The sequence below is a fragment of the Microcaecilia unicolor genome, chromosome 11 (assembly GCF_901765095.1).
Source record: "Microcaecilia unicolor chromosome 11, aMicUni1.1, whole genome shotgun sequence".
In the NCBI taxonomy this organism is placed as follows: Eukaryota; Metazoa; Chordata; class Amphibia; order Gymnophiona; family Siphonopidae; genus Microcaecilia; species Microcaecilia unicolor.
This window is the reverse complement of record NC_044041.1, coordinates 64,085,928-64,111,007: the sequence shown is the minus strand read 5'-3', so window position 1 is coordinate 64,111,007 and position 25,080 is coordinate 64,085,928. Positions and strand designations below refer to the sequence as shown.

The 25,080-nt window shown below is 41.4% G+C and overlaps 1 protein-coding gene across 1 annotated transcript in view; it reads left to right on the top strand.

Annotated features, from left to right (window-relative positions):
• CABP1 (calcium binding protein 1) overlaps positions 1 to 24,849 on the top strand; it is a 52,684-nt gene extending 27,835 nt beyond the window's left edge. The window contains exons 4-6 of the mRNA XM_030219908.1: positions 4,057 to 4,166; positions 11,856 to 12,003; positions 24,506 to 24,849. Coding sequence (XP_030075768.1) covers positions 4,057 to 4,166; positions 11,856 to 12,003; positions 24,506 to 24,531 — 284 coding nt within the window. The 3' untranslated portion in view covers positions 24,532 to 24,849. The remainder of the gene's footprint in view (positions 1 to 4,056; positions 4,167 to 11,855; positions 12,004 to 24,505) is intronic.
• Positions 24,850 to 25,080: the final 231 nt, after the last annotated feature.

Sequence of the window (25,080 nt, the reverse complement as noted above, 5' to 3'; positions counted from 1 at the left end):
TTAACCATTAACTAACTCAAAATTAATCAAAAATATCGGCCTATAAGAATCTAACAGAGAAGGTTTCCTACTGGGCTTAGGTAAGACCACTATTAAAGAATGGTTGGCATGAGATGGGAAGGTCCGATGTGCATACACTGTCTCAAAATACGCCTTCAGGGAAGAAAATATGATCTTGCAAAATTTTGTCAAATTTCGCTGTCATCCTGTCAGGACTTGGTGCCTTAGATAACTGTGCCTGTTTAATAGCCTCCCTAATCTCTAAAGCTGTAAGTTAGAGATATAAGAATCAATATCCACCCTGGCATCATTTTGATTCTGATAAAAAATCTTTGAAGCACTGGTAAAATAGTGTGGTAATATGACCACAGTCTGTAACCATGGCATTAACATTCCTAAGCCCTTTACAAAAATGAGGACCAGTCCAAGGGTGTTCTAATCTGGTCAACAATTTACCCATACGATTACCAAAGTGATGGAGTTTAAACTTATAATATTGATGTGAGTTCATTGTTTTCAAGTGAATTTTCACATTAAGAGCCACTCTAGCCGCCAACAAATTATCTATATCTTCAGTGCACTCTGTATGCAGCCATTTCTGTTTACATTTGTTTATTTGGGCTAGTAAGAACAGCAGTTGTTTAGCTCGCTGTTTCCTTTTCCCCACAACATAAGTTATGGTCTCCCTTCGTAAGACTGTCTTAACTGTTTTTCATAAAAGAACTGGATCAGAGACATGCTCTTCATTGTCTGCAACAAGCTACTTCCACTTATTAACAATTCAAATCTTATAATTTTCATCCCAACAAAGATAATTAGGAAAATGCCAGGCTTTAGGTGTCTCACCTATTTGAAAGTCTTGGACCTCCAACCATACCATAGCATGATCAGACAAGGTAGGAAGCCCAATCGGAGCTTTTAAAACCCTGTGGAACAGCAAAAGATCACAAATATAATATCTATATGCAGCATTGTAGGATGGGCCTGAGCTACATGTGTATAGCCCTTATTTAATGGATGAAAAATTTGCCAAGGGTCCTCCAAACCCAATGCTTTACAAAACTGACCCGTCTCACATGCTGATCTATTTGCGGATCCATTACCACATTATAGGTGCCAATATAATAGGTAAATGCAGGGGCGTAGCCAGACAACAGATTTTGGGTGGGCCTAGGCAAGAAGTGGGTGGGCACCAAGTGTTCTTCCCCCCCCCACCAACCACCACCCAAAATATATCTCAGCTGGCAGGAAAATGCTTCTTTCCACCCTGGTAGTCTGCAGCAGGCATGTGCTGAAAACTGAGCATATGCATTTGTCGGTATCGTGGCGATTAGTGTTTTTGTTACCATCAGGAGGAAGTCTTCAGCTGGCCGAATTTAGGATCCCCACCAGCTACTGTTAAACGTGTGCTACTGTTGGGTGGGCCTGAGCCCTAAGTGAGTGGGCCCTGGCCCACCCAGGCCCACCTGTGGCTACGCCACTGGGTAAATGTATGTATGGGGCACAAATAATCATCAGCTGCTGAAAAAAGATGATTAAACCCATTAGGTCAGGGGTAGGCAACTCCGGTCCTCGAGAGCCACAGGCAGGTCAGGTTTTCAGGATATCCACAATGAATATGCAGGAGATAGATTTGCATACCATGGAGGCAGTGCTTGCAAATCTATCTCCTGCATATTCATTGTGGATATCCTGAAAACCTGACCTGCCTGCGGCTCTCGAGGACCGGAGTTGCCTACCCCTGCATTAGGTATATATATATTTACCCAAACCAGTTCAGACCCCTGAACCTTAAGATGCACCAATACACATCTTACAGACTCATCACGATTCACTTTAAGTATATTATAGGGTAAAAATTTGCTCAATGATATAGCTACGCCTGCGTGACAAGTTATACCCAAAGAGTAAACAACTTCCTTTGTCCATCACTTAATCAATTTCTGGTGTTCAAGGTCTGACAGATGTGTTTCTTGAAGGCAAGCTATGTGCATCCCTTTCTTCTTCAACTCCTGTAACCTTAATACATTTAATAGAAGAACGAACTCCAGCAACATTCTATGAGCATATCTTCAGGGTGGACAATCCCATAATTCCCTTCCCAAACACCGAGACAGGTTATAAATTCTTCATAACATAGATAAGGGACCAAACACCTAGCTTCCAGCTGATCCCTATTCTGACCCCCCCCCCCTCCACAAGAGGGCCTCCAAGAAAAATTCCCTCCATCGAGTAGAGTACCTAAAGCTTCCACCCCACCTACCCCCACACAAAATCGCAGACCTATATCAGAAGGCCTACCCTAGACTCTCCATTAATCTTTCCTACCTAGTTCTATCAATCCCTGTCCTTGGTCTATCCCAAGTGAACACCCCTCCCCCCACCCAGCAACATTAAAGAATGCACAAAATTAACTACCCAATCCCCCCCCCCCCCATCAAATCCAACCTGCCAAGAGGAGAAACCACATTAAGAACACAACAGAACAAATGAACCCCAGAATTAGTGCAATTTCATAGAAGCCTCTATCACATAAAACCATTAGTGTTCCCGAGGTCAGCAAGTTCTCATCTGCAATACAGTCTCCAGCAGCTGAAATCCCTGAGCCACTATGAGTGTCACGGAATACATTCCCAATTAGCATAAAAACAGGCAAACTAGAGTCCAAAAATCATTAGGTGGGAGCAGAATCTGCCACCCCTCAGAGTCTAGATTATCAAGCAAAGTGGTCAAGGACTCTTGGACCTCAGGCAAGGATTTAAAAAAATTGTGTGTGTCCATTATAAACCACACACAGATGTGCTGGATACAGTAAGGCAAACTTAATCCTCTTGGAAAATAGTGTGGTACAAACTGGCACAAACTCTTTGCACTAGGCTGCTTCAGATGCGGAATAATCCTGAAACCAAAGTATTTTCTTATTTTCAAAGGTTAAGGATTTACCAGAATGCAGGGCCTGCAGGGCTTCCATTTTATGGGCATAATTTAACGCCTTCAATATTACCACCTACAGACAGGCTCCTTCTGGGCCCTTAGGGCCTAACCTGTGTGCTGTTTCCACTCTAAATGGTCCATGTTGTGTGCCCAACTGCAGAGTTTTAGAAAACCAGGTTTCCAAAAGACCAACAAGTTCCCCATCCTGTATCTGCTCCATTAAGCCAATTACATGGAGATTATTCCGACAAGCTCTATTTTCCAGTTCATCCACCTTTTGTAATAAAGCCTGGAGTTGTTTCTCATACCCACTTTGACCAGTCTCCAAAGGCAGCAATATGTCTTCCAATGCGCTTGTTCGCTGCTGAGCATCATATAGCTCCAACCCCATGCCATCAATGCAAACAAATTGCTGGAGTTTCATATCTATGGCCACTTCTAGCACCATGGACACCTCTTGAATGATCTCCGCTGTCCACTCAGAACTCACTGACGGGCTGGGAGGACTGGAAGCCGACACCATCTTGGCCTCTTCTAGCCTGAGACGGTCTTGCTCCTTCTGAAGAGATTTTGCTGCCATGGAAAAGCTAATGGCTTCCAACTTGCACCGTTGGACTCATTCCAAGAATCAGGTAGCTATAAGCCCACTGTATCAGGTTTGGTAAGGGGGTTCCGAGAAAGCTAATTACAGAATGGGGAGCAGAGCAGAGCCTTTCAGTGTCTGCTCTGGTTTATGGTGCCACCCAAGGTGTATCTTTCTTAAACATACCTTTAGGATACAAATTTTTTTTTCTTTGCATATTTATCTGAGATGAGGATAAAATGTTTTCCCTTCTTCTCATTCTCTTTCTGTCTCAAATATGTGGTATGATTAGAGTGCTGGATTGGAATTGGACCTCATCTGCTAGAGACAATAGTAACATTAGATTGTAAGCTCTGTTGAGCAGGGACTGTCTCTTCATGTTCAAGTGTACAGCGCTATAGAAATGATAAGTAGTAGTAGTAAAATCTGAAACAGAGAGACCCAGCACAGTTTATAAGAGGCCATGCGACATAAGGTCAAATATTATTCTTTGCGGTCTCTGGATGTTAACTGATAGACTTTTCTTTTCTTATTCTCAGTAGGGGGTCATGTGGATTTTGAAGATTTTTTGGAACTAATGGGACCAAAGCTCTTGGCAGAAACAGCAGATATGATTGGCATGAAAGAACTGCGCGATGCTTTCAAAGAGGTGAGATAGCATTCCCTCCCCAAAAATGCAGAGGAGACAATCCCTCAAAAGTTGATATAACCCAGAGAGTTAGGATAACAGGTCCATAAAAAGGGTCATAACTTCAAAGAGGTGAGATGTAACACCTGGGTGCCACCAGTTCGATTAAAAAGAACTTATGTACTTGTTATTTTCCTGCACTTACTACAGCCTGTGAGCTTCAGAAGGATATCATGGTGCTACTCCTGCCCCTACCTAGAATGTGGTTTTTATGTTTTTGTTTTGGATTTTATGTTTTATGTTAATTAAAAAAAAAAAGAAATTGCTTACCCCCCTGTTTTCTAAGCTGCGCTAGTGGCTGTTGTGCGGCAATGCCGACACTTCTCATTCAAGTTGAATGGGCTGTGTCGGCGCTAGCGCAGCTTAGTAAACAGGGGGGGGGGGGTTAGATTTTAGAAAGATGCTTAAGACATTTTTAAATTGTGGTACCTGATGGAAATTGAATTTTTTTTTAGTCTGTATCTGTTGTTTTATCTGTCTTTTTGTGAGCTCCTGGACAATTGGTTCAATCATCTTTGATTATGTAACTCGTAATGAAATCTCTCTAGAGAAACACAGAAAAGGCGTGAGGCCTTTTTGGCCTTTCGACCAAGGATTTTGGCTTTGGGTGCCAATTTTGTACTTAAGTTTCCCTGTTTATGTTTTGTATTATTTCAAGGTAAACAGTTTCAATTTTTTGATCCTAAGCAACTGGAGGAATTTCTTGTGGCTAAAGAGGAGATAAATATCACTGTATAAGTCCCATTTGCACACTGTAGTGATAGGCTGGGGAGTGCCTTATGGGTTGCAATAATCTAGATTGTTAGTTCTTATTTTTAAATTCTTCTTTTTTTTCCCCTTGTGTTTTTCCTGTTTTGGATCCTAATTACCTGATATTTTGGACGAAGTGTATATCTTTTTCTTGATGTAGTCAATTTATTTGACACATATTAATGTTCTATGTGAATTTAGTAATTACCAATTTCTGTATTATTTCTCTTTTTTTTTAGACATATTCAATATTAAATAAATATCAATAAAATGTAACTCGTAATTAATTATTTTTGGTATTTGCAGACTATAAGCGCTGTATAATAATAATAATAATAATTGGATTGTAAACTGCCATGTTCTTGTTGCTAAATTTCAAATGACAGTATATTAAATTCTGGCTAAACAAAAAATAAATATATATATATTAGGAAAAGCACTATCAGTAACTTGAAAATTTGAGATCAGAATCATCATACCCTGTCTTATAAGTGAGGTTCATTCCTGTTGTAGCAATATAATAGTCGGTGGCTGTTAAAGACTGAAATAGCCCATTTATTTAATAATGTATTTGTTTGTTTATTTATAGCCAACATTCTCTACTAGGTGGGATATAAAAAAATTTACATAATAAACAGGGTTTATTACTGTGTCCAGTAGGGTGGTTAGGGTTGTAACTGACACTTTTTACAGTTTATCCCCTATGTCGTCTTTGAAATGAAAAGAATTATTTCACTGCTGTTCAATGCTAAGGCATCTAATGCTTGGTTCCTGTCTTCTTGCTATTAAGGGGATCTTTATTTATTTAAAAGGAGCCTTAACTACCATAACAACTTTCTTACACCAGCTCAGACAATCCACTGCCCTATGAAGCACCCTCCTTCAATACAAATGCTTCTCTTTCCTTCATAATGTAATTTAGTTTGGCACCTATATTCTATTTCTAACAGAAAAATTCTGAGTTAAGGAGTCTTGCAAACAATAAAAACATAATAAAACAATATAACAAATAAATACATATACAAAAAACAACCAGTAATAAAATAATCACATCACAATATAGTGAAAAAGTCAATAGTATTTAGCAACAAAATAATATCATCACTTATGGCCCTATGTACTAACTCGCTAAAAGTTTGACAGGTTGGTACCTGTTTCTGTGAAAATTTAGCTAAGAGATGAAAATTAGCTCTTGGCTTATTACATCCTTAGCTAAAGATTGCAGGGAATTTCTCATGTGTTGCCACATCCAGGAACTTTCCATGTTCTGGGCTGTGGCAAAGTGTGAAAATTTGTAACAAAAAGTAGTGTCCTTTGCATGACAGTGCAAAAAAAAAAAACTTAAAGGGCCCACTAGTCTGAATTGGAGGCCTCTCTGAACCCTGTGTCCTAAGCATAGGAACCAATAACCGGTTAGCGCTGAACTGAAAACCAGCCAGGTTAACCATATAAATGGGATCATAAAAAAGGCTGTCCTATCTTTGGGCTTCCTCTCATTTATCACGCGGGAATTGCTTTTGCGGCTTTGTAAAAGAGGCCCTTTATAAGGTAACCCATAACCGTTTAAGTGCTAATATCAGCCTTAACTGGCTATGCATTAGCTGGCTCCGCAAAACCAGAAATTCAGTGCTGGAGCCCAGACAGGGCCCGGCATTGAATATCCAAGAATAACACTGGTGGCAGTCAGCAAAATGTGAGTGCCGTCAACTGAATATTGACCTAAAAGTCTATGTCAGAATTTTGTTGGTTTTAATCATTTTGGACCTGATATTCAAAACAAAAACAAAACAAAAAAAAAGAACAAATTTAAAATATTTTGGCTCGTAAATTAGGTTTCTAAATTCATTCCCTATTTTCAATCAAACTTAGGAGCCTAAGGGGCTCATTTTGAAAGCACTTAGACTTACAAAGTTCCATAGGTTATGATAGAGCTCATTTTCAAAAGAGAAAAACATCCAAAAAGTGGCATAAATCTTCATTTGGATGTTTTTCTCACAAGAACGTCCAAATTGGTATTTTCAAAACTAATTTTTAGACTTTTTTCTATGAAGTCTGCCAGAAGTGTGTTCAAATCACAAGGGGGCATGTCATGGGCGTCTTAAGGGCAGGATCTGGGCGTTCCTAACACTCGGACATTTTTTTTTTTTAAATAATCATGTTTATTAAAGATCAATAACCTGTACACATACCAATATAGAAAATTGTAACATATCATCATAGCAAATTGCCGTTCTCTTCATGTACAGAGGTCATCAACTTAAGTCAACAAATTTTTTTTTTAACATAATTCTCCCTTACTAACACCCCTTCCCTCCCTCCCTCCTCTGTAATTCCCCCCTCCCCACCCCCCACCCTTTATTATCATGCATAAAACAAGACACCACTAAAAATTCAACAATTTGCTCCTGGCAGCCGGGGTCAGGGTATTTAGAAGTGGGCTCCAGGTATTCTGGAAGGTCCGTCCAGTTTTGGATTTAAAGTCTATCACTCCCATTCTTTCAGTTCGCATGAGCGTTATCATACGAATCCGCCACTGAGTGTAAGATGGATAGTGATGTGATATCCACTCCAATAAAATCACTTGCTTAGTTACTATGATTGTCTTTTGTACAAATGCTGTAAATCCAGATGGTATGGGGTGGGCAAATATTGGATGGCCTAACAACAATCCCGAATTATATTTCCACCTGGTCTGCCAAATGTCAGAGACGTATTGTATTATCTGTTTCCAGTATCGTACTATTCCTCTACATTTCCAAAGCATGTGTCCCAGGGTGGCCCCAGGTTCTCTACACTTGGGGCATTCTCCCCATGACGAAAGTCCTATGTGAAAGGCTCTTCTCGGTGAGATATCTAGCCGAAGCGCCACTTTGTACTGCATCTCCCAATGTGAAATCATAACTGATTGTTTCCTCAAAGTTAATACGTGTGCTGTAAACTGAGGCAATGTAAGATCTATCGATATGTCTTGTTTCCATTGGGACAGTAATTTAACATAGTCCAACTCCTGAGCAGTATCTCTGATGTGTCTGTGGTGAAATTTAAGCGGCACCCGTTGTTGTGCCGTTAAAGAATACGCCAAGGCCAATTCTTCTTGGACGTCTTCAGCCAAATCTTCCCAAGATAAGGATTGTATATAATGCCTGAGCTGACAGTAATGGAATTCATCTGAGGGGGATAGTCCATACTCTCCTTGGAGCTCCCGGAAAGGCTTTATCCGTCCCTTGAGAGTGACTGCTTGTCGTAAGTACACCATTCCTTTTCGCTTCCAACGTTGGAATGCTGGGTATAAAGTCCCGGGAGGGAAAGCTGGATTCCCACAGATTGATAGGAACGGAGTAGTTTTTGCAGAAAAGTTATGCAATTTACAAATCCATTTCCATACAGCTTTCGCCGAGCCCATTATTCCTGTTCTTTTTAATATGTATGGTATTGGGGGCCCAGCTGCGTGTAGGTAGCTGCTAAAATGTATTTCCGGGTACAAGCACAATTCTATTGATGTATCAGTGTAATCCTGAGTTCCCCGGAACCAATCATTGATATGGCGCATTCCACTAGCCACTGTCATGTGTTTTATATTTAACAAGCCCAAGCCGCCATACTCCACTGGGACACATAATGTAGAATAAGGAAGACGAGGCCTTTTTTTCTTCCACAAGAAATTTTGCACCATTTTAATCAGTTTCCGCTCATCCTTCCTCTTTAAATACAATGGAAGAGATTGAAAAATGTATAACCACCTGGGGGCTATGACCATATTGTATAGGGCAATTCTACCCAGGAGAGAAAGTGGGAGGTGCCCCCAGGACTCCAGTTGTTTGTTACTGTCTTGCAGCAACCGCTGCACATTATGTTCATAAAGCTTCGACAGGTCCATAGTAATATGTACTCCCAAGTATTTTAAGAAAGTTTGTGTCCATTGGAAAGGAAAGTTTCCTGACCATGTTGTCCGCACCTCCGGGGTCACCGGAAGAGCCATGGATTTGTGCAAATTTAATCTAAAGCCAGAGTACTTCCCATATCGCACAATTATCTTTAGCAGAATCTTTAGAGTTTTAGAGGGCTCTCTCAAAATTACTAATAAATCGTCTGCATAAGCTAAGATTCTAACATCCTGTCCTGCCAGACTAACCCCCTGGAGATCTGGAGCCGAGGAGACCTTTCGCAACAGGGGTTCCAGAGACAACAAAAATAATAGGGGAGATAAGGGGCATCCCTGCCTTGTACCACGATGTATCTGAAACTCCGGTTCTCTGGCACCATTTATTAGCACAGCTGCCCTGGGTTGATCATATAGTGTTTGGGCCGCCCGACCAAACCACCCCTCTATGCCCATGGCCACCAAAGTCTGAAACATAAACACCCACCCAACCTGATCAAAAGCGTTTTCAGCATCCAAACTCAGTATCAGGGTGGGTGCCCCAGTCTGTTGGCTAGCAGCCATGGCCATCAAGGTCTTTCTAATATTGTGGCCCGATTGGCGACCTTTCACAAACCCAACCTGCTCTGAACCTATTAGTGATGGGAGGCATTCCGCTAACCGTTCAGCCATTATCTTTGCCAGGATCTTCGTGTCAACATTTAGTAATGATATCGGCCGATAAGATTCTACCTTATCTAAAGGTTTTCCGGGCTTTGGAATTAAGGTTATGAGTGCTGAATTGGCATAACTCGGGAATTCCCTCTTTTCTACCACCTCCCGGTAATATTCCAACAAAGAGGCCAGGGCCTCCCCTGTCAACAATTTATAGTATTCCCCAGAAAATCCATCTGGTCCAGGAGCAGACCACAACTTCAACGTTTTAATCACTTGCTGTAACTCTGTCATTGTTAAGGGTTTATTCAAATTCTCTAACTGTGCCTCTGTTACCCTCGGTAGCCCCACCTGGGATAGATATTCTCGTATTTCCGATTCGGGGGGAGGTGAATTCTTTTGATATAGTGCTGAAAAATATTTTGTGAATGCCTGCCCAATCTTTTGACTATCAGTTAGTAAATTCCCGTTAACATCTGTCAGTGTGGTAACCGTCCTTGGGGCTCCCGTAATTTTAATCAGGCGCCCCAACATTCTACCTGCCCGGTTACCATGCCTCTGTAGTTTATATTTATAAAAGAGAGCTGATTTCATTTCTTTTTCGTGTAGGAGACTATTCAACGCCACCTGAGCAACGTTTAGGTTTTCTAGAGTTACTGCCGTCGGGTGGTGCAGATGAATTCTTTTTGCTCTTTGCAATTGGCGTTCTAAACTCAGGATGGCTGCTGTTCTCTTTTTATTTTTAACGCTACAATAAGCTATAATAGCCCCCCTTATAACTGCTTTAGAGGCGGTCCAAAACAGTTCAGGCTGGTAAGTAGCATGCCAGTTATTGTATGTCATGTATTGTTCCCAGCTTTTCCGCACGTGTACCAGCAGGTGCGGATCTTGGTATAGGTGTGCTGGGAATCTCCACCCCCTGCTTCCCCTAGCCTCCACACTTGGACATTTTTCAGCCATAATGGAACAAAACAAAAGTGTCCAGGACTAAAAGTAAGATGTTTTGAGCTAGACCTGTTTTTATAATGAATAAGGCACAAAAGGATGCCCTAAATGACCAGATGACCACTAGAGGGAATCAGGGGTGACCCCCCAATACCCCCCCAGTGATCACTGACCCCCTCCTACCCCTCACAAATGTGAACACAAATATGATTTAGCAGCCTCTATGACAGCTTCAGATGTTAGAGCCAGGTCTATTAGAGCAGCATGCAGATCCCTGGAGTATTGTAGTAGTCAGTGCAGTGCACCATGGGGTGGGGGATTCTGGTCCCTATCTCCTTCTACCTGTCACATTTGTGGAGGAAACTGTGAGTCCTTCAAAACTCACCAGAAACCCATTGTACCCACATATAGGTGCCCCCTTCACCCATAAGGGCTATTGTAGTGGTGTACAGTTGTGGGCAATGGGTTTTGGGGGGCTCAGCAGACTAGATAAGGGAGCAATGATGAGATGTGTACCTGGGAGCATGTTTTTGAAGTCCACTGCAGTGCCCCCTAGGGTGCCCCATTTATCTCCTGGGATGTCTGGGAGACCAGTCTACTAAAAATGCTGGCCCCTCCTACATCCCAATGGCTTGATTTTCTACGTTTATCACCTGGACATTTTTTTTTTAATTGACCAAAAAACAAGACGTCCAAAGCACAAAACCTTGTTAGAAATAGTATTTTCAAAAACAAAAGATAGACATTTTTCTTTTTTGAAAATTAACGTCTTTCCTATTCAGATTTTGGGCGTCTTTTGCAAAACGTCTAAAGTCAGACTTAGATATCATATTGAAAATGCCCCTCCACGTAACTTTGTAAGTCTAAGTGCTTTGAAAATACACATTTTCAGCTTAAAATTCACTTAAATTTAGGACTAAAAGTTATACACTTACATTTAGGCCTACCATTTATCTAGATTTAGGATCATAAGCTGCCTAGTGCTGAAAATTAGTGGTAAGCCTCCTAATTGTTTTCCTGCCTTATATCAACTCCTTGTTGGCACCTATTTTTTTGGGCTCCTATATTTAGTGAAATTAGGAGCATCAGTTTAGGAACTGAGCTCTAGTAAAATTTTCAAAGAAGCCAATTTAGTATCCACTCTCTCAAAATTAGGAGCCTAAACTCTGAATCTCAACATTTTTCTTAACAAATCAAATTCCCATGTCTCTTATTTGCCCTCAGTATTTGTTTTAACTAAATTATAAGCTTTGTAGATCAGGAACTCTCTTATGTGTATTTGTAGTAGAAGACCATAAGTGACCTTAGGAGCTGCCTTATAGAGGCTGTTCTGAGGTGGCATTACAGAATCCAGGGTAGATTTAAGGACAACAAGGAGAAAGAGGGTGTGACTTTCTTATTTTTTTTTCTGTTTCTTATAGTTTGACACAAACGGAGATGGGGAAATCAGCACTACTGAACTGAGAGAGGCCATGAGAAAGCTACTCGGTCAGCAGGTGGCACATCGGGACATTGAGGACATTATCAGTGATGTGGACCTCAATGGAGATGGACGAGTTGATTTTGAGGGTAAGAATATGCCCTAAGACTAGCAACACACAGGGTACCTCTCTTATGTGGCACGCCAGAACAGGCAACATATAGGGTATCACTCTTCCAAGGCACCACAGGACAGGCAACATATTGGGTACTTCCATTACAGAGCACCCCAGAACATGTGGAGTATCCCTCTACACAGCACCCCAGAACATTAGATACCACTCTTATGGTACACCCCAGAAGAGGCAACAAAAGGGACAGAACACTGGGTACCCATCTTATGGGACATCCCAAAATAGGCAGAACATTAGGTACCTCACTTAAGGGGCACTCCAGAACAGGCAACACATGAGGCACTGTTTATAGGGTGCCCCAGAACAAGCAATATATGGGGCACTACTCTTATAGGGCAACAAAGGATGGCAACATATGGAATTCTTCTTATAGAGCACTCCAGAAAAAGCAGGATATTGGGTATCTCTCTTATGAGGCACTCCAGAACAGGCAAAAAATGGGGTATCTCTTAAGGGGCAGAACATCGGGTACCCATCTTATGGGATACCCCAAAACAGGTTATAGTATATTCCTCCAAGTCCACTTTTGCTTTTCGGCACAACCAGAAGTTTTTCTAAGAAACTTGGCTTGCGACTTTGTGCTCTTTCAGACCTTGAGTTACACAACAGCCGCAGCCGCGGTAAAGGGAAGAGGTAGATGCCGCTGCTGGGTTTGGAACGTGATGAAACAGGTAAACGCTGCAAACAGGCTGGAGGTAGGAAGGGGGGCAGCATTTTGGCCCAGGAGGGGGAGGCATCTCAGCATGTGGTGGGGAGTGGCATCTCGGCCCGGGGGGGCAGCATCTTGGCCTGAGGGGATGGCATCTTAGCTCCGCCTCAGGCAGCATCTTGCATTGGGCTGGCACTGGTTATGTGCATAAGTTGGAAGCATGCCCATGCCCCTCCCTTGCAGTTATGCGCTAAGGCACTTATGTGCCACCTTACGGAATAGTGCTTGGTGCAATTATACAAATAAGTGCCAATTTTCGCAGCACTTACATGCAAAACTGCAAGCATCCAGTTATACAATGGAATTGCCCCGTTATTCTGTATTTGGTAAGGATCTGTCTCTGTTTCGCATGTGTGGGTCTGGAATTCTGCTAATGTATAATTCCTGTGCAGGAATTTGTAGTAGTTCAGCTTGTCCCATTTTGGGTTCTGTGCCTCCCAAAAGGAGGTGTAGCAGTGTTCTAGAGCAAACTGCGGTGTTTGTCTGTTTTTCCACAAGCAGGGCTGTTATATTTGAATTCTGGATGTTAATGATGGTTTGGTAAGGAAGTTTTGTAAGATGGTTGAGTGTGCTTTTTCCAGGGTTTTGTTTTACTTCACAGAGTGCCTGGTAGTGGAGAAGTTTTTGTAACTGTTATTGAAATTACACCAAAATTTGTATATACCCTTTTGCATTGTGACTTGTAAGGGAAGCAACCTAATTCTACTCTGCATCCATTATATTGGGGGTGTTTCTGTGTACACAAAATATAAGAGGGGGATAGGATTTGAAAGCAGTTTACATATAATAGGTACTTATTTTGCCTCTGGGGCAATGGAGGGTTAAGTAACTTGCCCAGAGTCAAAAAGGTCTTGCAGTGAGAATTTAACACAGGTTGTCAGGCCACTGTATTAACCATTAGGCTATTCCTCCGCTGGAACTGGAAGTACAGATTTTCTATTGAGGTTTCGTCCTATTCTGGGTTAGTGTCAGACTTCAGACCTCACTCCCATATAATAGGAAGGGTTGGATGATGTTATTAAATAAAGTTAATTGTAGTTGTATTTGGGGGATATATTTGTCCAAGGATTTATTTATTGTAAATAGCGCTCTTAGAGCTTTTTTTTCTTGAAGTGTCCTTGAAGTGTCTTTCTGAGAAGTTCCAAGAGAAAAGGACATTTCTCTGGTAAGTGAACGCTATTTTGCTTTGTGCTTTGGGAACTTAAAGATTGGGGTTTAAAGGAGGAATTGTAGGTTAGTGTTAGGCAAAATAAAAATATAAAAAGCAAATTTTATCAACTAATCTCCATAGTCTTTTCCACTTAGTTTTAAAAACTTTGTACCACAGCATTAACAGATAGAATCTAGCAGGCACTGCAGGATCTAGTTTAGTCTTCCTGCCCACCCCTAGGACAAGTCTTCATTTATAGTCAGTTATTGTAATTAGGGTAAAAAGCAAGGAGTGCTGTTACAGAGTTTTAAATACATTTCATTACTATCTAAGAAGGAAACACTAAATAAATCATACAATATACTATATAAACTAAAAGACACATTTATATTAGGCTAATATCATTAATACTGTAGCAAGTTTTAAATTATTGAAAAACTAAAAAACACTAAGATGGAGTCAGCAGTCCAGCAGTGAGAGGGGTGCTATCCAGTCTTTTGCATTGAGTGTCACATGTATGATTATCTCCCAGTTGGTGAGATATCATATGTGTGTGCCTGATGCAAAGTGCTCCTAGCTCTCAGAGAACGTGTCCGTTCTCTTGCGGCTAGAGTAGCAGACTTGGTGGAGCTGAGGGAGACAGAGAGGTACATAGAAGAGACCTACAGGGACGTTGTAGAGAAGTCCCACCTCCATTCTGGTAGCCCCTGTGCTACCTTGGAGGAGGGAGGTCTCCTAGAAGGACAGCATCACCCTGGTGAAGTGGGAAGTACTCCTGTAGCCAGGACCTGCCCACCAGGGGATGTACTATCCTCTCGCACCGAGGATATGTCTCCAAGTGCTGCCCGGGAGGGAAAGGTTAGGACAGCTGTTGTAGTTGGTGATTCAATCATCAAATTCAAACATATCATCACCGTGGAAAGCAGACTGTGGAGTACTGCAAGGATCACCGCTATCACCGATCCTATTCAAGTCCTTATCCAACCATGGCCTTAACCCTTTCATATATGCAGACGATGTCACAATATACATTCCTTACAAAACCAAACTGACAGAAATCACCAACAAAATCAAGCTCGGCCTGAACATCATGGATTAATGGGCAAATGCATTTCTACTAAAACTCAATAAAGAAAAACCTCATTGTCTCATTCTCTCATCCCAACACAGCACGGACATCCCCACAAGTATCAACACCCCAGATCACACCCTTCCTATCTCAGACAGCTTGAAAATCCTCGGCGTTACAATGGACCGTAATTTAACACTAGAGAGCTAAGTGGCATCCACAAGAAAGAAAATGTTCCACTCAATGTGGAAACTCAAACGCGTGAAGCAATTCTTCCGGAGGGAAACATTTCGCAACCTGATACAATCAATGGTACTAAGCCACTTAGATTACTGCAATAGAATTTATGCGGGATGTAAAGAACAAACCTTAAAGAAACTTCAGACCGCTCAAAACACGGCAGCTATATTTGGTAAAACGTGATTTGAAAGCGCAAAACCCCTCCACGAAAAACTACACTGGCTCCCAATCAAAGAATGCATCGCCTTCAAAATCTGCACCCTGGTTCACAAAATCATCTACGGAGAAGCCCCGAGTTACATGACAGACTTGATCGACTTACCAATTAGAAATACATCCGAATCAACATGGTCTTATCTAAATCTGCACTACCCAAGCTGCAAAGGACTTAAATACAAAACAACTTACGCATCTAGTTTTTCCTACATAAGCACACAACTGTGGAACATACTACCAAAAGCCTTGAAAACAACGTACGACCACCTAAACTTCCGGAAATCACTAAAAACCAACTTGTTTAAAAAGGCATACCCTACCGATCCAACTTAAATGCCTAATCTCTGCAACATAACCAAACTAAAGCACGTAATGGACATAACACAACTCTTCCGTTCTCCGATTCCCTAATGTGGCTGTGCCACATAAACTTGATCTTACCATAACATCACCCTGTATTTGTTCACACCGGAGCCTGCAAAGGCCTCTCTGGTACTATGTAAGCCACATTGAGCCTACAAATAGGTGGGAAAAAGTGGGATACGAATGTAACAAATTAAAAAAAAATTTAGGCAAATAGATAGCTGGGTGGCTGGTGGACGTGAGGATCGCCTGGTGACTTGTCTGCCTGGTGCGAAGGTGGCGGACCTCACGCGTCACCTAGATAAGATTTAGTGCTGGGGAGGAACTGGCTGTCTTGGTACATGTGGGTACCAATGACATAAGAAAATGTGGGAGAGAGGTTCTGGAAGCCAAATTTAGGCTCTTAGGTAGAAAGCTCAAATCCAGATCCTCTAGGGTAGCATTTTCTGAAATGCTACGCGTTCCACGCATAGGCCAGGGCCCAAGAGACAGGCAGAGCTCCGGAGTCTCAATGCGTGGATGAGACGATGGTGCAGGGAGGAGGGTTTTAGATTTGTTAGGAACTAGGCAACATTCTGGGGAAGGGGGAGCCTATTCCGAAAACTACCTTAACCAGGGTGGGACCAGGCTGCTGGCATCGGCATTTAAAAAGGAGATAGAGCAGCTTTTAAACTAGAAATGCGGGGAAGGCCAACAGTCGCTCAAAAGCGCATGGTTCGGGATAAGGTATCTTTCAAAGATATCACCAAAACAGGGAAGATAGGGTATCCTGATAGTGAGGTTGCAAAAGAGACAGTAGTAGATCAGTTGTCCTTAAATAAAAATCAGACAAAAGATTACAAATTAATACTGTCAAGTACTGAGCATGATGTAAGTAGGAACAACAAACATACTTTGAAATGTCTATATGCGAATGCCAGGAGCCTAAGAAATAAGATGAGAGAGTTTTTTTTACATTTGTACCCCGTGGCTTTCCCACTCACGGCAGGCTCAATGCAGCTTACATGGGGCAATGGAGGGTTAAGTGACTTGCCCAAAGTCACAAAGAGCTGCCTGTGCCGGGAATCAAACTCAGTTCATCAGTTCCCCAGGACCAAAGTTCACCACCCTAACCACTAGGCCACTCCTCCAGTTAGAATACATTGCACTAAAAGAAAAATTAGATATAATAGGCATCTCTGAGACCTGGTGGAAGGAGGATAACTAGTGGAACACTGTCATACCAGGGTACAAATTATATCGTAGTGATAGGGTGGATCGAATTGGTGGAGGGGTAGCATTGTATATAAACGAGAGCCTTGAATCAAATAGGTTGAAAATTCTGCAGGAAACAAAACACTTCTTGGAATCACTGTGGATTGAAATTCCATGTGTAAAGGGGAAAAGGATAGTGATAGGAGTATACTACCATCCGCCAGGCCAGGATGAACAGACGGATGCAGAAATGTTAAAGGAAATTAGGGACGCAAACAAACTGGGCAACACAATAATAATGGGTGATTTCAATTACCCCGATATTGACTGGGTAAATGTAACATCAGAGCACGCTAGGGAGGTAAAATTCCTTGATGAAATCAAGGACAGCTTTATGGAGCAGTTGGTACAGGAGCCGAAGAGAAGGAAAAATTCTAGACCTAGTCCTTAGTGGAGTGCATGATCTGGTGTGGGAGGTAATGGTCCTGGGGCTGCTTGATAACAGTGATCATAATATGATCGGATTTGATATTAGCTTTGAAGTAAGTATACATAGGAAATCAAATACATTAGCGTTTAACTTTAAAAAAGGAGACTATGAAAAAATGAGAAGAACGGTGAAAAAAAAAACTTAGAGGAGTGAATGTGAGGGTCAAAAATTTACATCAGGCATGGATGCTGTTCAAAAACACCATCCTGGAAGCCCAGGCCAAATATATTCCGCGTATTAAAAAAGGAGGACGGAAGACCAAACGACAGCCGACGTGGTTAAAAAGTGAGGTGAAGGAAGCTATTAGAGCTAAAAGAAAATCCTTCAGAAATGGAAAAAGGAACCAACTGAAAATAATAAGAAACAGCATAAAGAATGTCATGTCAAATGCAAAGCGCTGATAAGGAAGGCTAAGAGGGACTTCGAAAAAAAGATTGTATTGGAGGCAAAAACACATAGTAAAATTTTTTTTAGGTATATTAAAAGCAGGAAGCCAGCAAAAGAATCGATTGGACTGCTAGATGAGCGAGGAGTAAAAGGGGCGATCAGGGAAGACAAAACCGCAGTGGAGAGATTAAATGAATTCTTTGCTTCAGTCTTCACCGAGGAAGATTTGAGTGGGATACCGGTGCCAGAAACGGTATTCGAAGCTGACGAGTTGGAGAAACTTAATGAATTCTCTGTAAATCTGGAGGATGTAATGGGGCAGTTCTACAAACTGAAGAGTAGCAAATCTCCTGGACCGGATGGTATTCATCCCAGAGTACTGATAGAACTGAAAAATGAGCTTGCGGAGCTATTGTTAGTAATATGTAATTTATCCTTAAAATCGAGCATGGTACCGGAAGATTGGAGGTGGCCAACGTAACGCTGATTTTTGAAAAAGGTTCCAGAGGAGATCCGGCAAATTATAGACTGGTGAGTCTGATGTCGGTGCCGGGCAAAATGGTAGAGACTATTATTAAGAACAAAATTACAGAGAATATTCAAAAGCATGGATTAATGAGACAAAAGTCAACATGGATTTACTGAAGGGAAATCTTGCCTCACCAATCTACTACATTTCTTTGAAGGGGTGAACAAACATGTGGATAAAGGTGAGCTGGTTGATATTGTGTATCTGGATTTTCAGAAGGTGTTTGACAAAGTACCTCATGAAAGACTCCAGAGGAAATTGGAGAGTCATGGGATAGGAGGTAGTGTTCTATTGTGGATTAAAAACTGGTTAAAAGATAGAAAATAGAGAGTAGGGTTAAATGGTCAGTGTTCTCAATGGAGAAGGGTAGTTAGTGGGGTTCCCCAGGGGTCTGTGCTGGGACTGCTGCTTTTTAACATATTTATAAATGACCTAGAGATGGGAGTAACTAGTGAGGTAATTAAATTTGCTGATGACACAAAGTTATTCAAAGTCGTTAAATTGCGGGAGGATTGTGAAAAATTACAAGCGGACCTTACGAGACTGGGAGACTGGGCGTCTAAATGGCAGATGACGTTTAATATTAATAAGTGCAAAGTGATGCATGTGGGAAAGAGGAACCCGAATTATAGCTACGTCATGCAATGTTCCACGTTAAGAGTCACGGACCAAGAAAGGGATCTAGGTGTCGTTGTTGATGATACGTTGAAACCTTCTGCTCAGTGTGCTGCTGCGGCTAAGAAAGCAAATAGAATGTTAGGTATTATTAGGAAAGGAATGGAAAACAAAAATTAGGATGTTATAATGCCTTTGTATCACTCCATGGTGTGACCGCACCTCGAATATTGTATTCAATTCTGGACGTCGCATCTCAAAAAAGATATAGTGGAATTAGAAAAGGTGCAGAGAAGGGCGACGAAAATGGTAAAGGGGATGAGACGACTTCCCTATGAGGAAAGGCTAAAGCGACTAGGGCTCTTCAGCTTGGAGAAAAGGTGGCTGAGGGGAGATATGATAGAGGTCTATAAAATAATGAGTGGAGTTGAACGGGTAGATGTGAAGCGTCTGTTTATGCTTTCCAAAAATACTAGGACTAGGGGGCATGCGATGAAGCTACAATGTAGTAAATTTAAAATGAATCGTAGAAAAGTTTCTTCACTGAATGTGTAATTAAACTGTGGAATTCATTGCCAGAGAATGTGGTAAAGGTGGTTAGCTTAACGGAGTTTAAAAAAGGTTTGGATGGCTTCCTAAAGGAAAGTCCATAGACCATTGTTAAATGGACTTGGGGAAAATCCATTATTTCTGGGATAAGCAGTATAAAATGTTTTGTACTTTTTTGGAATCTTGCCAGGTATTTGTGACCTGGATTGGCCACTGTTGGAAACAGGATGCTGGGATTGATGGACCTTTGGTCTTTCACAGTATGGCAATACTTATGTACTTATGTATGTACTTGTAGCTAATTTAAAATTCCAAGATGCACTTAATTTTAGGCCAATATATGTATATTCTGAAATTTGATCTATTTCTTGTTCATTTATGAAGATTTGAAATTGTGTTGGAGGGTTTTTTTTTTCTTCTGGAACATCATAATTTAGATTCTCTTGTAGACCTTCAGAGGTAGGGAATAGAATGAACAGATCATCTACATATAGTAGGCATTTGACTTCCAAGTCATTCAGCTTTAGTCCTGGGGCTGAGGATGTCTCCGGTAATATGGCAAGATAATTGATATAGATATTGAAAAGGGTGGGGCTCAGGCCCATCTCACCTTTCACCATTCTTGTCTGAAGCTATCTGCAGGTTGCTTATATTTACCTTAGAGCTGATGGATAAATACATTCATTTAATTATATCATAGGTTCTCCTCTCCCCCAATTCCAGTTTGCAGTAGTTTAAGAATGAGTCCAGGGTGCCCTATAGAGTCAAAGCTTTTTTAAGTCAGTATAACATGCAGATATTCTCCCCGATGAAGGTTTTTTTTTTTTTGTTACATGTTTGTTATTCAGTGTCTATAAGATAACGATGTGGACAGTGGTTTGGTGTTTTGGAAAGAACTCAATCTGACCTCTGTGCCAAATTTGCTGTTCATTAGGAATCTTACTGTATTACCGAACAGTTTGCTAATGTTACTATTGACATGTATTCCTCTGTAATTATTTGGCTTAGTGGTATCCCCCTGTTTATAGATTGATGTAATTAGCCCTGCCTACCATACCTTAGGGAAATGACCAGATAATAAAGTCAATCAGTGCTTCCTAGATGTGTGGATTTGCTATAATTGAGCATTTCATGTAATATTCTATCAAGGCCACATGCTTTTCTGGTTTAAGAGGGAAATTCTATAACACTGCACCTGAGTACTAGCATATCCAGGAATATATGCATCTCTAATTTAGGCACAAACACTTCCACAGAGCTAGTGTTAAGTACTTGTGCCTAAATTTGGAGATACACATGTATGGGTCAATATTCAAAGCAATTTAAGTAGCTGGTGAAATCACTTGGGCAGGGCCATCCGCTGATATTCAGCAACTCTTATTACCATCTACTTGTGTTTTTTGTCCAGCTTGTGATGTGCGGTTATTTCATAAAGGTTGCCAGCTGGCTTTTTGAGCACAAACTGTTACTAAATCCTGAAAAGACAATAGCTTGTTGGATAACAGGTCATAGTTCAATACCGACTTTAATCCATACTTTGTTTGATAGGCAAATTGTCCCGGTATAACCTGTCAAATACTTAGGTGTGATTATGATTCAGCTCTATCGTTTAATGATCAGATATCAGAGGTAGTAAAAAATTATTTTTATCTAAGGCAATTACATTCCATTAGAAATACAATAGATAATAACTCATTGCGTACTTTGGCCTATGTGTACATTATTGTCACGTCTGTGGCCATGACCACCCTCAGACTTACCTTATTTCTGGGGGTCAGCTTCTAAGCTGGCTTCTGCCTATCCTTTCTGGAGTAGTTTTCCTTCTGTGTGCTGGCTGCTTCCAGCATGGCTCTAATTACTCCACTCTACTGCACCTGGGGGTGCTGCCTGAGTTAGCTCTACCTCTGTCTGCAGCCTGACTCTGTTTGCTCCTCTGTGCTGCACCTAGGTATTCTAAGAGGCATATTTTCAAAGAACTTTGGGAGGCTAAGTTCCATAGGTTTCTATGGAACTTTGGGAGGCTAAGTGCTTTGAAAATGAGCCCGTTGGTCTCTCTATGTTCTGTGCGCGCTCTGCCTGCTCTTTGGTTTGTGCTCCTCTCACCCGCTGGTGGCCAGAGCCAGTGGTTGCCATAGTTTGTCTTGCTGTTCCTACCCGTTCCAGACTTTAGCCTAGTCCAGTCCGGTTCTTCCAGGCTGCCAGACTTGTCTCTCTTGTTTGTGCCTGGACAGCCTCCGTAGTTGCTTACTGATGGCTGCAGCTGCTCCTCAGATGTTGAAGGGCTTTATTAATCACTTAGAGACTGCAGCCTTTGCATCGTCTAAGGTCCCTGGTATGTTAGAGTGCTCTGTGCACTGCTACCTTGTCTAGTTCAGTGTGAGTTTCTAGCTTGTTACTAGTAGCTTGGGCATAGCTTTTCTTGTTGGCTTGTGTACAGCTGTACTAGTTCTCCTGTGTGTTGTGTTGTGTGAGTTCCTAGCATGTGACTAGTTAGCTTGGGCATAGCTTTCTTGTTAGCTTGTGTACAGCTTTACTAGTTTTCTTGTGTTTAACTTTCTGGTTTTCCCATGTGTGTTTTCCTTTGCTTCTGGAGCTTCAGCCCTAGTCCTGTCCGCTGCCAGTACTTCTTGCTACTGGAGCTCCAGCCATAGTCTTGCTACTTGACCTGACCATTGCCTGAATCTGACTACTCTCTGCCTGAACCCCGATACTTGCTGCCTGTGGCCAGACCTGACTATTGCCGGAACCCGGACATTCCCTGCCTGTCTGCCTTGCTTTCGCCTAGGTGCACTTCTGTATCCTGATTCCTGTTGTTCCTGCTTGCTAGTTCCAGTTCCGGTTTTTCTGTAAGCCCTGCCGGCTGCCCGAACCTGAGGGCTCAACCCTCGGAGAATGGTGGCTAAGCGTAGGTGAAGCCCAGGTCCAGTGTGTTCCTGTCCAGCGGGTTCTGGTCCCGTGTGTTCCAGTCCAATGGGCTCCACTCCAGTGTGTACCAGTCCAGTGGGTTCCAGTACAGTGCGCACCCGTCCGGTGCATTCCAGTGCAGAACTCCAGTCCGGGGTTCCAGTCCAGCCTTGCCTCGTCTCTGCTTTGAAGGTGATCTTGCCTGCCACTGCCGCGCCACGGTAATGGTCCAAGGGCTAACAAACCCAGTGCTTCCAGGGAAGAAGCCTGACAATTATGACATGCCTTGATTATTGTAACATCTGTTATGTGGGCATTACAAAAATCAACTTGAAATGCTTACAAACTATTCAAAACACAGCTGCTCTTATAATTTGTAGAGCTTGAAGATATGATAAGGCTACGCCTTTATTATGTCAACTACATTGGATTCCGATCCATTTGAGAATTTCTTTTAAGGTTCTCATCCTTATATTTATCTACACCATCATATCTTGCAATTTTCACTATTCCATACACACCGTCACAAACTTTACGTTCACTTACTGATGATAGGTTGGTAATCCCACCGCCTTCAAGAGCGAGGTGGGAATCAACTTGAGCTTCAGCATTTTTCTTTTTATCACCATTATTGTGGAATTCTCTCCCAAAATATATTAGGGTAGAAGAATCATTCATGCTCTTTCGTAAAGCTTTAAAAACCTATTTCTTTGAAAAAGCTTTTGACATCTAGTGCTGTTTATAAAGAGTAATCTAGTGTCATTTATTAGAGAAAACCACTCAGGAAATTAAATATGGTTTATTTTGAACAGGGAATATATACTGTTTAAGGAAATAGTACTATTTGATGGGATATGTATGAGTGATATATGTAATTGGTTTGCCTTGTTTGGTATGGAAGTTTTTGTTAGAGCTGTCCTATTACAAATGGATTTCCTTTATGTTAGAATATTGTTGTATTTGTATTTTAAAGATATTATTATATGTCATTTATATTTTGTAAAGATGTAAACCGTTCTGATTTGCTATGTAAGAAGTAACGGTATAGTAAATAAATAAACAATAAATGATATGCACACAAATTCCCTTTATGAAATAGTGTAACTTATGTGTATATCTGCTATACAAGTTATCTGCTTATCCCTAAACATACTCCAGGAGCCCTAATAGTGAAAAGATTGACCTAGTACGGTTCTGGGTGACCAATATATAACTGTATAATATTTTAAATTAATTGAGATGTCCTCAGAAATATAAACTCACCCAAGTGAGGCACCTCCTGTTAGGAAGCCCTCTGAGGGTGGACGAATTTCTCAATCATAGGACTTCTCTATAATGATTTTGTGACAATATTCTAATACAAAACACCCTTGTGAGTTCTAAACTTCAATCATTTTATAAATTTATACAGATCTCAGAACCGAGTAAGTCAGTCCTAACACTTACTCCTATAAAAACCTCATGTGCATCCCATATCTCTAATATGCGCCAAAACTTACTCTAATGAAATCATTGTATAGTGTCTGTATACTAATCTTGCACTAATAAGTGCTATTCACTAAACAGTTCATTCAATAATCAAAAAAGGCACTTAGCGTGTATTGTAGTCAAGAAAATTCTCGATGGGCCCAATCCTAATAGATATTCCACCTTCTCCTTGATTATTCAGTCTCTCTGCTGTACAAGACGGGTCCCATAGGACCTCAGTCCGATTGTCCCAACTCTGCTAACGACTGCCTACACGCTATACAAGGCCTATACAAGTTATCTGGCCTTTCATAGTATTACTATCTTCAACATGTTGCTTTGGGCAATGGTTGAGAAGCCCTTCCTTTGAGGGGTCATGAGCACTGCCTCTGAAGGATTTCCAGCAGGCTCAGGGAACGAGCTTGGGGCGTCTGCAAGGTAGCAGGGCTGCTAAGCCACCAGGCCTGTCCAAGAGGGAACTGTCTTGATGAAAGGAGGTGTTAGAAGGGATGGGGGGGTGGAGATTAAGGATGAAGTAAATGACATCTTTCTCACAGTTATGATTTCTGATTACAGAGTTTGTTCAGATGATGTCTCATTGAAGAGCTCAGGCTATGGAGAGAACAAACATATACAGAACTGTGCAATTCAATTACAACAGATCAGAAGGTTTAAATGACTCTGATTTGAGAATGTGCAAGACTACTCCCCTTCAGTCTATGACACCTGGAACCGGATAGCCTTTGAGAAACTGCTTTCACAATATCTTGACTGGTTGGTGGGCCGTTTGCACTTGGAATTCTTTCCTTCTTGCTCTTCTGAAGAGACGGAGGTATGCATGAGGTTCTTAGCACTGCTGCATATCAGAGACTCTGATGGAACCTGCCAGTGTTTATTCTCTGTTTTTTTGATTAGTAGATGCATCTCTTGTGATCTGATTTTCCAAAAACAAATAAAAACTGAGCAAATTAATATTTTATAACCTGGGATCTCTGTGTATGGTTCTCAAAGGTGAAGGAAAGGAAGATTTTTCTAAAGAGGTCAATTAGCTGCAGAGCCTGTGCAAGGATTTTAGGCATCCTAACCAAGTCTTCAGCCCCTGAGATTCTGATAATTAAACACAATCATGATCATCCCAACACCACCCTTCC